The sequence below is a fragment of the Penicillium psychrofluorescens genome (genome assembly GCF_964197705.1).
Source record: "Penicillium psychrofluorescens genome assembly, chromosome: 1".
NCBI classification, from domain to species: domain Eukaryota; kingdom Fungi; phylum Ascomycota; class Eurotiomycetes; order Eurotiales; family Aspergillaceae; genus Penicillium; species Penicillium psychrofluorescens.
The window spans coordinates 5,454,158-5,466,403 of NC_133439.1; the positions used below are offsets into that span (position 1 = coordinate 5,454,158).

At 51.7% G+C, this 12,246-nt stretch overlaps 5 protein-coding genes across 5 annotated transcripts; 2 read left to right on the forward strand and 3 right to left on the reverse strand.

The window, feature by feature from the left end:
• Positions 1–1,559: 1,559 nt before the first annotated feature.
• On the reverse strand, positions 1,560–3,571 carry PFLUO_LOCUS2069 (uncharacterized protein; the record flags this gene model as incomplete). The annotated part of the gene is made up of 6 exons (XM_073779172.1): positions 1,560–1,685; positions 1,771–2,490; positions 2,538–2,819; positions 2,873–3,225; positions 3,276–3,442; positions 3,498–3,571. The coding sequence occupies 6 exons, from the start codon at positions 3,569–3,571 to the stop codon at positions 1,560–1,562; spliced, it is 1,722 nt and encodes a 573-aa protein (XP_073636153.1).
• A 152-nt stretch (positions 3,572–3,723) lies between these two features.
• Positions 3,724–4,992, reverse strand: PFLUO_LOCUS2070 (uncharacterized protein; the record flags this gene model as incomplete). Its single annotated transcript, XM_073779173.1, has 1 exon — positions 3,724–4,992. One exon carries the CDS (start codon positions 4,990–4,992, stop codon positions 3,724–3,726), a length of 1,269 nt encoding a protein of 422 aa, XP_073636154.1.
• Positions 4,993–5,226: 234 nt separating this feature from the next.
• PFLUO_LOCUS2071 (uncharacterized protein) lies at positions 5,227–5,641 on the forward strand (the record flags this gene model as incomplete). Its single annotated transcript, XM_073779174.1, has 3 exons — positions 5,227–5,295; positions 5,446–5,520; positions 5,582–5,641. 3 exons carry the CDS (start codon positions 5,227–5,229, stop codon positions 5,639–5,641), a joined length of 204 nt encoding a protein of 67 aa, XP_073636155.1.
• Positions 5,642–6,117: 476 nt separating this feature from the next.
• On the reverse strand, positions 6,118–9,985 carry PFLUO_LOCUS2072 (Transcription initiation factor TFIID subunit 2; the record flags this gene model as incomplete). The annotated part of the gene is made up of 3 exons (XM_073779175.1): positions 6,118–7,230; positions 7,280–7,648; positions 7,697–9,985. 3 exons carry the CDS (start codon positions 9,983–9,985, stop codon positions 6,118–6,120), a joined length of 3,771 nt encoding a protein of 1,256 aa, XP_073636156.1.
• A 604-nt stretch (positions 9,986–10,589) lies between these two features.
• PFLUO_LOCUS2073 (uncharacterized protein) lies at positions 10,590–12,096 on the forward strand (the record flags this gene model as incomplete). The annotated part of the gene is made up of 5 exons (XM_073779176.1): positions 10,590–10,742; positions 10,799–10,924; positions 10,975–11,018; positions 11,068–11,145; positions 11,196–12,096. The coding sequence occupies 5 exons, from the start codon at positions 10,590–10,592 to the stop codon at positions 12,094–12,096; spliced, it is 1,302 nt and encodes a 433-aa protein (XP_073636157.1).
• Positions 12,097–12,246: the final 150 nt, after the last annotated feature.

Here is a 12,246-nt window from a genome sequence, read left to right on the forward strand (position 1 = left end):
TGTGGAAGACAATTCTTACATAAATACGGAGCAGACAGGCCCTTAGAGTGATATATGTCTATCTCTCACTCTTACTAGCAAATCCCTATCTCCCCAAGTCTGTACATCATAGGGCTCCACAGTAAACCAATACAAACAGATCGGGCCAAGACCTTCAAGAAGGAACCCAACCCGCCCTTCCCCGGACACAACTGCCGATCCTGGGCCCGGAATCCAACGTCCCAACAAGCAGGCCTATTTCAAAGAAGCCTCTCTCCCTGAGGAGGGATGGCACGGGTGGCGTTGAAACTGGCTTTTGCCTCTGCAACAATTTATCCGGGCCTAGGGAGAAACGAACGGCCCGCCATCCACCCGGATGAGAAGCCGGGCCAACAAGAAACCTGTGCGTTGTCGATCCCCCGGCCGGCTATTGTCTTACATCCTGTCCCGTCTGCTGCAATGTTTCTGCATTGAGTATGCATGAAATACATATACTGTACTGCAGGTCAAAGCGGTAGATGAGTGTGTGAGCCTTACGGAAAGTTTAGGGCTGATAGATGGGGATCTAGATCGGCGGGATAATGGGCAGATCGGCTGCCTATGCAGGTCATTCTTGTTTTATTTTATTTCTCTACTACTTTTCCATTGCCTCTGCTCGCGTCTTGGCTATTTTATTTATGTTTGGGTTTCATCCGAAACTTTGAGCCCCGGGGAACTGGGGATGCCAACGGTAGGGTCGAACATGCTGGATGGTAATCCCGGACTCGGGTTCTTGTAAATATAAAGAGAATGAAACATAGAAGGATAAGCCGGGGGCTGGGGAGAAGCGTTTGAAACTGTGAAGTAAGAAATTACCTTCCATCCTCGTGCGAGGTTGGAGGTTTGCATATGGAATTAGGGCATGATTGGAATGGTTCTGGACCATGAGCAGACCAATTCTATTCTGATTAAGTCTCCATCCCCAAAGCTTCACCATCTTCAGGGAAGTCTTTCTCCCCACCGCCTATTCCATAGACATGATTTTATTCTGACAGTGAGAATGCCCATCTACTCTACTCATCGACACCAACGTAAGTATAGAACCCAATCTTTGAAGCCATGCATCCATCTATCTACCCCCAAGCAAAAAGAAAATTAAAACAATCTTTTCTCCCAAGACACAGCATGGCCTCGAAGGAATTGCCGAGCCCGGTAGCAACTCCCGTTCTAAAATTATGGCTCGCTGCAGATCCAACATCCCACAACGGCTGCAGGATCATGTAGATATGTGTGCCGCGCGGGTTGCAGAGCCAATAGCCCTCCAGCCCGAATCTCTCTTTGTTTCTCATATTTACACCTCCACCGGAGGTTTCCGGCGGAGTGCTTTTATCTAAATCTTAGTCCAGATATTCTCTTCTCTCCCCGATCTCTGCCTTTCCATTGCCATTTATAGTAGAATCAGTGGCGGATTGTCTATTTCCTTTGTTATGGAAGTAAGGAGGCCGTTGCAACGAATGATGGCTGTGGTTTGGATATGATACCCAACCCCATAACTCAAGCATCTATGATACATGCCCTTCAGTCATACGAACCGGCGTGGATTAGTCAATCCGAACCATTCCCTGCAAAGGGGGTCGACGCTTGAGATGCGCAACATCGCCCCCTTCTCCGGTCAGGTGCATCTCCTCGGGCAGCCAAAGAGTCCAAAAGTCGGTCAGCGAGAAGTGCTATAACCAATTAGGACACTTTTCTGAGGACAGAACAACAAGACTCACCCGCTGAAAGCGTCAACGTAAAGGCATATAATATAACCGGAGAGGTCATGAAAGCGTATGCGAGCGAGAAGTGACTCGCGAAGGAAACTAGGCTAGCAAGAAACGCAGCGAGCAAGATCCGCGTTCCGATCGAAAGACCAAGGAGTAGTGGCTGCCGGTGGCGGCGTGTTAGGGCGAGAAAGGCGGCGAAAAGACACATGCACAGACTGGCAACGGTGAAGAAGTATTCGTAAACAAAAGCCAACACTTTCATGTACATCTGCAGCAGCTCCTCATTGTTAAGACGACTGATATCGCCCTTGACTGTCGGTGTAATCCCCATGCTAGAGAAAAGAGCCGCGGTCACGTTGCCCATCAGGTCGTTAATCAAATCTTCCGAATAAAGAAAATTGGGACGCAACTCCGGTTCATGACACAGGGGGTTCTGGGCGAGTTCATCCAATAGACTTGATATGGCGGCCCATTCCTGTGTCGCACCGCGACTGAAAGGGATCTCCATGTCCGCAATTGTGCTCCGGATGAGCCCGACAGCCTTGTTAGGATCTGGACGCGGCTCCTCGCATGCGAACTGGATAGTTTCCCCAAGATACTTCAGTTTCAGCGTAACATCCAAGGTCAAAGCCAGGATCTGTGATCCCTCAAGAAGAAGAATGAGAGCCACATGGAACGGGAAATGCAGTTGAGCCCATGCATGCTGAGCCCTTTTCCTCATCTTACCTCGAGCAGATAAATCGAAATACGCCTGCCAAAGCAGATACTGCTTCCCTTTAGAGATGGTCAAAACTAGCTGGGCTGGATACTCACCACATTGGTAGTCACCCCTAGGATATGGACAAACGACCACTTGGTCCACCCGCCGGGCCGCACGGTCTTGTTGACAATACGAGTGACTGAGATGACCCCTTCACCGATAATAATCAGTGTGAGAAGGCCCATTCGCACGTTCAGGTGTGTGTCTTGGAACTCGATACCCGGAGATATACAAGAAACTCCCATGACAGCCCACATCTCGGCGCCAAACAGAATAAACCAGACGGTCCAGATCCGGGTATGAAATAAATGGGCGTTGCTAAACACAAAGTACATCTATGAAAGCGTCAGTATTCTGCGTTTCAAGTCTTTTCAAATAAGTGCCATACCCCAAGGTAGAGGAGGCTCGTTGTCCAAAGTATAGCTGCCGTGACTGCAATCCCTTTTGCGGCAGTTCTAAACCGTCCATACAAAAACCCGACATTGATGGCATATTGAATAGCCAGCACCATCCGACTGCCTGCAAGGATTAAGCTGAGAGACTGGAAAACCCAGATATTATCCTGGTGCATCCGCGTCGTGAAACGAGTCCCGGCTGATGCAAAGCCGACCATTGCCCCCAATTGTATGGCCTTGCAAATCCGCTCGAAGATGGAGTCGCGAGCAAATCGGATGTCAAACAGGGTGACTTGCAACCAGGTAAACCATATGACGCCGAGAAAGCCGACATATTCTCCTAGGACTTGGGGCCATTGAGTTCATTAAACACAGGATTGGACGGAAAATACACACCTTTGATGTTGTTGATCTCATGTGTATCAGTGAAGGTGGATAAGTTGGCCACAAAGAACAGATCGAAGAAGAGCTCGATGGGTGTTGAATCCGGATGGCGGTACAGCCGGGGAGGGTCTTGATCGTTGTCGATAGGGCTCGCGATCCAAGGCAATGTGATATGTCGTCTACAAGTCTCTTGTGAGGTCAATGAACTTGAAGTCCCTGACAAGGGAGACTTACAGCAGGGCATCGTCGTCAAATGCAGGCTTACACGGCGAGGGACGGAATATAGACAAGAAGCGTGAAGGAGGCATCAGGAATATACAGACAAAAAGAAAAACTAGCCCACAGGGTATCAAAAGAACAACGACTCCACGTAAACCCAGAAATGTGAAGGAGAGAGAGAGAACGGCGTCGGAGGAAAGAGCCCACGCCGACGTGGAAGTAGCGAGGCAGACGTGCTTCTTCAAACTTCCTCAGTGCTGTCAGCGCTGGAATCAGACGAAGCCATCGGCGCACCGATACTCTCCAAGCCTCGCGGTTGCTCCAGCGCACTCGTCGAGGCATCACCATCAGCACTGGCGTCAACTCCGGCCTCTTTCTTAAGTCGTTCATAATTTTCACCCGCTTCCTGAATCAGCGCCTGAATCTCCACCTCGCGCATAGAAACCTCTTCCTTTTCCTTCCTCAAATCTTCCATATGACTGATCATTTGCGTTTTCGACGTTTCCATATCAGCCAGGGAGGTTCGTAGTCGCTCTAGACTGTGGGCCAACTTGGGAAGAGAAGTCATCTTGGGAGGCGTCCGGGGCCGATCGAAACGGTCTGCACGGCCATTGCCCATCGCCTTCTTGGTCTGAGTAGCTTCGTAGGCGGCTTTCTCCTCAATATCTGAATCTTCTTCATCCGATACACCCTCGGCGTCATCAATAAGCTCACGCATGGCTGCACGCTGCTTGCGTTGTTGCTCGCGCTCTGCCTTTTTGCCCAGTGAGATCTTGCCGTCTTCAACATACTCTTCAAATCCCTCCGCAAAGTCCTCGTCGTCTCTGACTAGTCTCGTGTCTTTGACCTTCTCCCCTCGTGCCGCCACATCCCAGTCATCATGATGGGCAACGCCGTCTTCATCGTCGAGCGCAATGTAATCATCCTCCTGAGCACCATGTTCCATAGCCAGCTTGGCCCGGCGCGCTTTCTTCTCTCTGATCTCAGCTTCACTGGGAATGGCCGAGGGACCGGAGACGGTCATCACTTCGCCGAATTTGGCCGCCACGTCCACCGTTCGATCTTTTTCGTCGTCGGTGCTCGTTTTCGGTGTCGATGGTGTAGAGTCCCGCAGTTCCTTCAGGTAGTCGCTGCTGTAGCTCGGCCGATCTTTGTCCTGGCCCAATCGCGTGGACAGTTGTTCTGAGGAGCCTGTCGGAATCCGTGTCCGCTGGAAAGCACTTCGTTCCATCGCCTTTCGACCTAGACCATGGCGTTTGGGGATGACTACTTCGCTTTCTTGGTCACCACCATCATTCATCGACGTCTCCCCCGCTCCGAACGAGAGTCGCAATTTGGATTTCTGCTTCGGTTTCGAGCTTGCGGGCCGCTTGACGACTGGCTCATTGTCTGCAACTGTCAGATAGGACCATGAGCTAGAGAAAGTAGACAGACCTTGTGTAGTGTCCCCGTCCTCATCCTCATCCCCACCAACCTTGCGCGGCTTTCGACGATTGGCAAACGAACTCATGTTGTATACGATGTTAGAGAGAAGAGAAAGTCGAGTGGCAGCTCTTATCGCCTATCGGGAATATCGTTAGTCCGGCCCAGCTTGCACCAACTCAAACTGCGCTTCTCTTTCCCTCTGGCCCATCAACCACCAACACACCCGCCAAGATGCCTCAAGCTCAGCCAGAATTGAAGAAGGTGAGCCATTGGCTTTCGCCGCAAAGAGTTTGGCTAACAATTTGCCCCCAAACAGTACATGGAAAAGCGGGTCTTCTGCGAACTCAACGGCAACCGCAAAGTCATTGGCATCCTCCGAGGCTACGATGTACGTTCCACAACCCACATAAGCGCGATTGGGCTGCGATTTCGCACTGCCTGGCATGATATCATGCACTCCGACCTGAATCGCAGGAGGAGCGGAGGCAGCGCGTGGCTTTGAAGTGCGAGAACATAAACTGATCATTTCTTCGCGCAGGTCTTCATGAACATCGTCCTAGACGAGGCCTTCGAGGAGAAAGCAGGCGGCGAGAAAGTGGCCATTGGCATGGTTGTACGTTCTTTTCTCCTATATTGCGACGCGCACTGGAGTTGAAAACTAATGTCTCGAATAGGTGATCCGCGGTAACTCGGTTGTGATGCTTGAGGCCCTCGAACGGATATCCGATAAATGAGAACCACGCCATGATCTACGACGTTTCTTTGTTTGCGGAGAGATGGACTGGAGGCTGCACTGCTGGGGAAGACAAGACAAGACCATCGTCCATAATGATATAGGGAGTTTCTGGGTCGGTTGCTCATACGGGAACAATCAAAAACCGTTTCTTTTTCGTTTTTCCCCAACCTTTTTTTTTGGCTCGTCGGCAAAAGGAATGTCTCGCAATATATTGGTAAATCTTTTGATTGGACAAAAACTACTATTTTGCACTCTACTTCGTCGCTTGGTCAGGGCAGTGGCTAGCGTAGTAGAAAAAGATATTGATCCTTGAATCAAAAAGTAAAAAACAAATGTATTGCCGACCTCACGCCAGAAGCCATGCTTGAAATTCCCTTCTCCCGCCCAGCATCAAAAAAAGGACCACCACACAACAAAAGTAAGAAATTAGAATACATGGACAGATTGAAAATATATCGCGGACGAAGGAAATGCTCATTTCGGCTTCGAACCAAACTTCAGCTTGAGCTTGAGCCCGCCACCGCTAGCCGGGGTTGAAGGAGTAGATGGGGCGGGAGTGCTTGGTGCCGCGGTGGGGGTAGGCGAGGGTTTGGGGATGGTGATTTTGGGGAAGGGTTGCGGGCTGGGACGAGTGGAGTTCGGGGTACCGGGACCAGCGACAGTCTTGGACTGCTTGAAAGTGATCCTCGGAAGAGGAGGAGGCATGCCTTGCTCCTCACATTTGCGCTTGGTGGATGTAGCATCCTTGGAGGCGACGCTGCTGCGGACGTTGGTGGATCGGTAGAACCGCACTTTTCCGTGGCCCATGTTTTCCGCTTTCCAGAAGCGAGGCAGCTTCAACCGGACTACCTTGGATCTGCTTGGGTCATACAATGCCCGGCAGATGTCGTTTAGCTCGGAGAGTTCCAAGATTCCCAGGCACGGAGAGTTGCAAGCGGCCCAGAGGTATTCCTTTAGAGATGTGTCAGTAGCAACTTCCCGCTTGAGGGCTTCGATGGCGCCTGGGACAGTTTGCCGGCGTGCGAGATCGGCTTGTCGCACTGCCGTGGATGACTCTTGTTCAATGATCAGTCCGCCTGCCTGAGTATTTTCTTGCTGGGGTCGCCCGAAGGCGATCTGCGCCAAAGCTTGACCAAACAGAGCCTGACAGTGTTGACGGACATATGCAGACGAGTCACTCGACAAAGTGAAGACAAGCCACCGCATCAGTTCGGGGCTATTAAACAGGTCGAGGTTGACGAGGCACTCGAAAGCCTGCAGCCGGAGAAGATCGTATGTGCCGGCCCGTGTGTAGGGAATGAATCGCATCGGATCAAGCTCTATCATTCGTGCCTGCATGAATTGCATCTGACATTGCAAAGCAGCGCGAGCGTATATGTTTTGGAAAGAGCTAGACCAATCATCAATTCGCCGATACCGATCAATTTCGGCAATGGCGTCTTTTTCAAGCTGTTCTTCGGCTTGGGCTTCAAGAACGCGCTCCATATCGAAATGATCTAGCTCTTCCTCCGGTCGCGGTTCACTTCTACCAAGCATGGCATCGCATAGTGACCGCATCAGAGAGGCGACGTAGAAGTTATCAGAATACTGTAAGAGCGTTAGCACCTGCCCGTAAACTTCCTTTCATTCTTCATACCTCGTTCGTGGAGTTGTCGTTGAACTTCAGCTTGTCAAAGAGGAATCGCTTCACCCGCATCGGCGTTTTCCCACCGTTGTCGCGCACCTTCGAAATCGCCTCTGGGATGACCTGTTGGAGGATGTAGGCAGCTCGATCAGAGAAATCATTCGACCGGGTCATGGGCGAATCTGGAAGACAGAAGAGGTCTTGGAATGCTTTCTCCAGATGGAACAGCCCAATCCAGTCAACTTCATCTTTGGCGTGCTTCACCAACGCCCATGCCGCAGCAACGCGGATCCCGTGGAAGTATCGACTATCCATGAGTGTGCGAACAAAGATAGTGGAGATCAGAGGGTGTTCTCGTTGGGCAGCCATGTATTGCAGAGACTGTAGATATTAGCCGAGAGCGCAGAACCGAACAAGAAAATAACAAACCTCCAATTGAGCAACAACATCTCGATCTTGCTGGAGTTGTGACAGGTACATGTACCCTGGCATGCCCAGCGAAAGCTTACATATCCACTCGAAATCCGCATCCATGCGAATCCACTCGTAGGATTCTTGGCCCATTCGTTCCTCGTCTTCTTTGCTCCAGTCTGCCAGACGCCAGGCCTGAGTTTCCTCCTCGGTTTGAAGAACATCGCCTAGACAATAGAGCAAGACGTCCTCTTGGGTATCCGCAGTATCGCCAGCAGCGACGGCTCGTTCCCTTTGCTTCCTGTTTCGTTTAAGCCGCTTGTACTTCGTGTTGTAAGGGATATCAAATTTGGTCACTCCTTCCTTGATCTCAACGATATGCTCGTACGGGGTGCCGTCGGCTTCGTGAATACGTAAAGTCATCGAGCCCGTAAAGACTGGCTGGATTGACCCGGCATAGACGTGCCGAACTTCTTCTTTGAGATCCCGCAAGAACGCGTGCTTCTCCAAATCACGAGGCCCCTGCTGGTCCCCTTGGACTTGTCTGATCATCATTTCAACAACAAGCTTCTTCTTGTTGAAGCGCTGCGTGGCTTGGAAGCGCGGGCACCCGGCCCCGTACACCCACTGCTGGAAGAAGACATCTAACTTTGCGTGGCCAAGGCGTTCACATAACTTCTGGAACATTGAACTCGTAACGGCTCCGTTTGGAATGTCGTCCATCCGGGAGTTCAAGAAAAGACGAGAGATGATGCGTGACATGGTAGCTTTTCCACTCGCCTTGGTGAGTCGTCGATCGAGAATGAAAAGGACCAAGGGTGCCTTGAGTGCAATGAAGCGGGTCTCCGACGCATCAATCTTCAAGATGGTTCCCATCTCGTATATTGATGGTCGCTCGTAGTCCAGCTCGAGAACCTGGTCCGACATCTGCTTGAGCCGAAACCGATATTCGTTGTTCCCGCACAGCTTCCGCATGAATGTGTCGGTGATGTACCATGCTACGCCAACTGTCACCCAAGTGTCTACCGGCTCGTTTGGAATGATGTTGATCCCAGTCCACTGGCACGCCAGCGCATGCACCAAGGCCCGTGTCGAATCGTACATCGCATCGATGATCTCCATGGGGAAGAGAAGGTGGGTACTGCAGATTGATATGCCTGCTGCAGGCAGGGCGTCCTCTGCGACATCATCCACGAAGCAGATTTTGTAGCTGGAGAAAGGGTATGATCCGTAGGATAGGGAGAAGAAGTCAACGGCCTTGGCCATTGGGAAACATGTGTTTTGGACTTCGTCGCCTCTGCCCGGTAGACAGAAGGCGTGCAAAGGGATGGCATTTTGCCCAAGCTGTTCATCTTGGTCGCTTTCACGGAAGTCGGCCAGATTGACATATTCAAAAGGCCCGACCGCGAACCCAATCTGCTGCGCGGAAAGAGGCGAGTAGCAAGCAAATGAAACAGTCTTCTTGCTTGGATTGTTCGGATCCACGATATCGTCCGTTAGATCGCCAGAACACACGACTGACATATCCAGGCCCTCGTCATCTGCAGAAATGTAGCGATTTTGCTTCTTTGAGCGAGATGGCGTGGTCGAGCCCGATCCAAAGACATCCCCCAGCGAGGAGGGGCAAGTGATCAAGAATTCCCATGTACAGCGCGACGCGGGGTTGTTCGCACATGGGAACAGAGGACATCCGACCCCGGATTCTAGAGAGTTGGAGGTATAGGCGTGTGGATATCGCCAGTCTCCAGTTTCACACCCGACAAATTGTAACCCATCGCGAATATGATCCAGGCTAAACTCGATAAACACGGTGACCGCAGTGAATCGCGGAAGGTTGGCTTCGGGCACCTTGGCGCTTGCTGGTCCGTCCACGTCGTCCCCAGCACCCTGCAAAGCCATCTGGTCCTGGGCCTCTGCAGAGAACGGGTCCAGCTCCTCAATCCGGACGCTCTTGGGTATTGTGATGCATAACTCCGGTTCTGGTGGGCTTTGCAACAGGGCATCGATTTTGGGGGTCAGGCGCTCGTGGTAGTGCGGTCCGTAGAGCTGAAGCGCTTCGCAGGGGTCTGCGTATTTCGTTGTTGCTGCCTTCCCATTGACGTTCAAGCGTTTGACTTCGCCCTGTCGAAAGTTGAAGCGGATTGTTTTCAAGTCCTTGGTGCGCGGATGGATTGTAATTTCTGTCCTGCCCTTGAGACCCTTGTTCGCAAAGTCAATCTCTAGCTCAACCTTCTGATGAGCAACGCTGTATCCCAAGTCCACCGGTTGGGCCCCAGCCCCAAGTGGCGTTTCGACAACACCAGGCATGATGAAGAATCCTCAGTGATGAGATGCGTGGGGAGCGCAGTGTGGACCATCCACCGGCATATCCATCCAATTCAGCAGGTGACCATAGCGGATGAGGTTGCAGCGCAAGACTAGGGAGCGATGTGGATGCGAAGACTGCGCAGCACGCGCGCAAACGAGGGCGCGGAGTGAGGGCGCGGAGTGATTGCGTAGCGATCGGAGTGTGAAGGAGTGAAGGACGGAATTTGGCGGATAGCAGTCAAGAAATAAAAGAAGAAACGCTCACAATAGTTTGGTTAGTGAATGAATCAGTCGATCGAGGGAATCACTGATCGCGTTCCATTAGCAGAGGGTTCTAGTCACGTGGTCGCCGGACAGAAAAGCGAGACCCATTCATTCCTCTTACCTCTTTCCTGGACCACCACGACGCCGTTATTTGCGGACCCAGTGCGCTGACCTGACTGACTCGATACTTTCTTTGATTGTCCTGGCGCTTTTGCAGTGCTCTGTCTTGTCTGTTTGCAATCCCCAGTATACAGCATTGAAGCACGCGCGCCTTCAATAGGGCTCTTACTGCCAGGATGAGCGCGATCTTTCGAATGGTCCAAGGTGAGTGGCGAGCAGAATGACCGGCTTTTATGTTCGGGGGCTTATGGAGGACGTTTTTCTTGCAGAGACCCAAGACTCGCTCTCGGATGACGCCCTTCTACCCCTGCGGTCCTACAAGTACTCGAGTGTGGATAAGTCGTTCATTTCGCGGTATATTCTGAAGCACTACGTATGGCAACAATTCATCTAGATATAAGATCGGTGGTTGACCAGTCCTTCATCTAGTGGAATGCCTTTGTCGAAGTGTTGCCCATGTGGATGGCTCCCAACATGGTGACCCTTCTTGGGTTCGTGTTCATTGTGGTCAACGTGTTTTTCATTGGGATTTTCATGCCAGATCTTGTGGGACCGGTAAGTAGGTCTGATGGATGAAACGTGCTAGGATGCTGATTTCGACGCAGGGTCCCGCCTGGTTGTACTTTAGCTTTGCCCTTGGGGTTTGGATGTCAGTGGAGAACAGTCCGCGCCGTAAGATCTACGCTCACTCTCAACAGGTACTCAACTTTGGACAACGTCGATGGTAAACAGGCGCGACGAACGGGGACATCTAGCGGACTCGGGGAGCTCTTCGAGTTCGTACAACCTTTCCCCGATGGAAGGGACACGTGCTGACGTTCGACAGCCACGGGATTGACTCTTTGAATTGCGCTCTTGCCAGTCTGTTGGAGACGGCTGCTATGGGATTCGGTGCCTCGCAACTGGGTGCCTGGACCGCCCTGGTACCTTGTCTGGCGATGTATTTCTCGACCTGGGAAACCTTCCACACGCATACTCTCTACCTCGGCTATTTCAATGGTCCAACTGAGGGTCTTCTCATCGCCATCGCCATCATGGTCGCCTCTGGCATTTGGGGTCCCGGTATCTGGTCGCAGCCAATCACGGATTTTATCAACATCCCCCAACTCTTCGGCACCAACTCCGTCCGCGACCTTTGGCTCCCAATTCTTCTGGGTGGATTTCTCTTCGCCCACCTTCCGGGGTGTGTGTACAATGTGGCTTCCGCACGCAAGAAGCAGGGGTTGCCGTTCACCCCGTTGCTGAAGGAATGGCTGCCCATGGTCCTGTTCACCCTGTGCAACATTGCATGGCTCTTCTCGCCGTACTCGACTATCTTAAGCGAGAACCATCTGGTCCTTTACTGCTGGGCCATCTCGTTTGTCTTTGGGCGGATGACCACTATGATCATCTTGGCGCATTTGCTGAAGCAGCCGTTCCCGTACTGGACTGTCCTACAGGCTCCGGTTGTCTTTGGAGCTGTCCTAGCCAATCTACCGCGGATTGGGTTGCCAGCGATCAGCGCTGGGCTTGAGTTGTGGTACCTGCGCCTGTTCTGTCTGTTTGCCTTTGTGATCTATATGCACTGGGCAGTCCTCGTCATCAACCGCATCACTACGTTCCTAGGGATCAACTGCCTCACCATTCGCAAAGACAAGGCCGTCGCTCGGGAACGAGTTTATCAACATTTTGGAGAGGCAGAACCCGGCGAGGTTAGTGACAGCTCAGATGGGATCAAGAGCCATTAAATCTTTTGTCTTGGCTTGTTGCTAAATGCGACGCCTGATGATCGCACACCAATTGGGCTTCTTACCGGCGTCATCACAGGCTTTTGACGATGCTTCTTCCTCTTCTTGTCAATATTCACTGCTGCATTGTAATTACGAAATCTTTTCTTT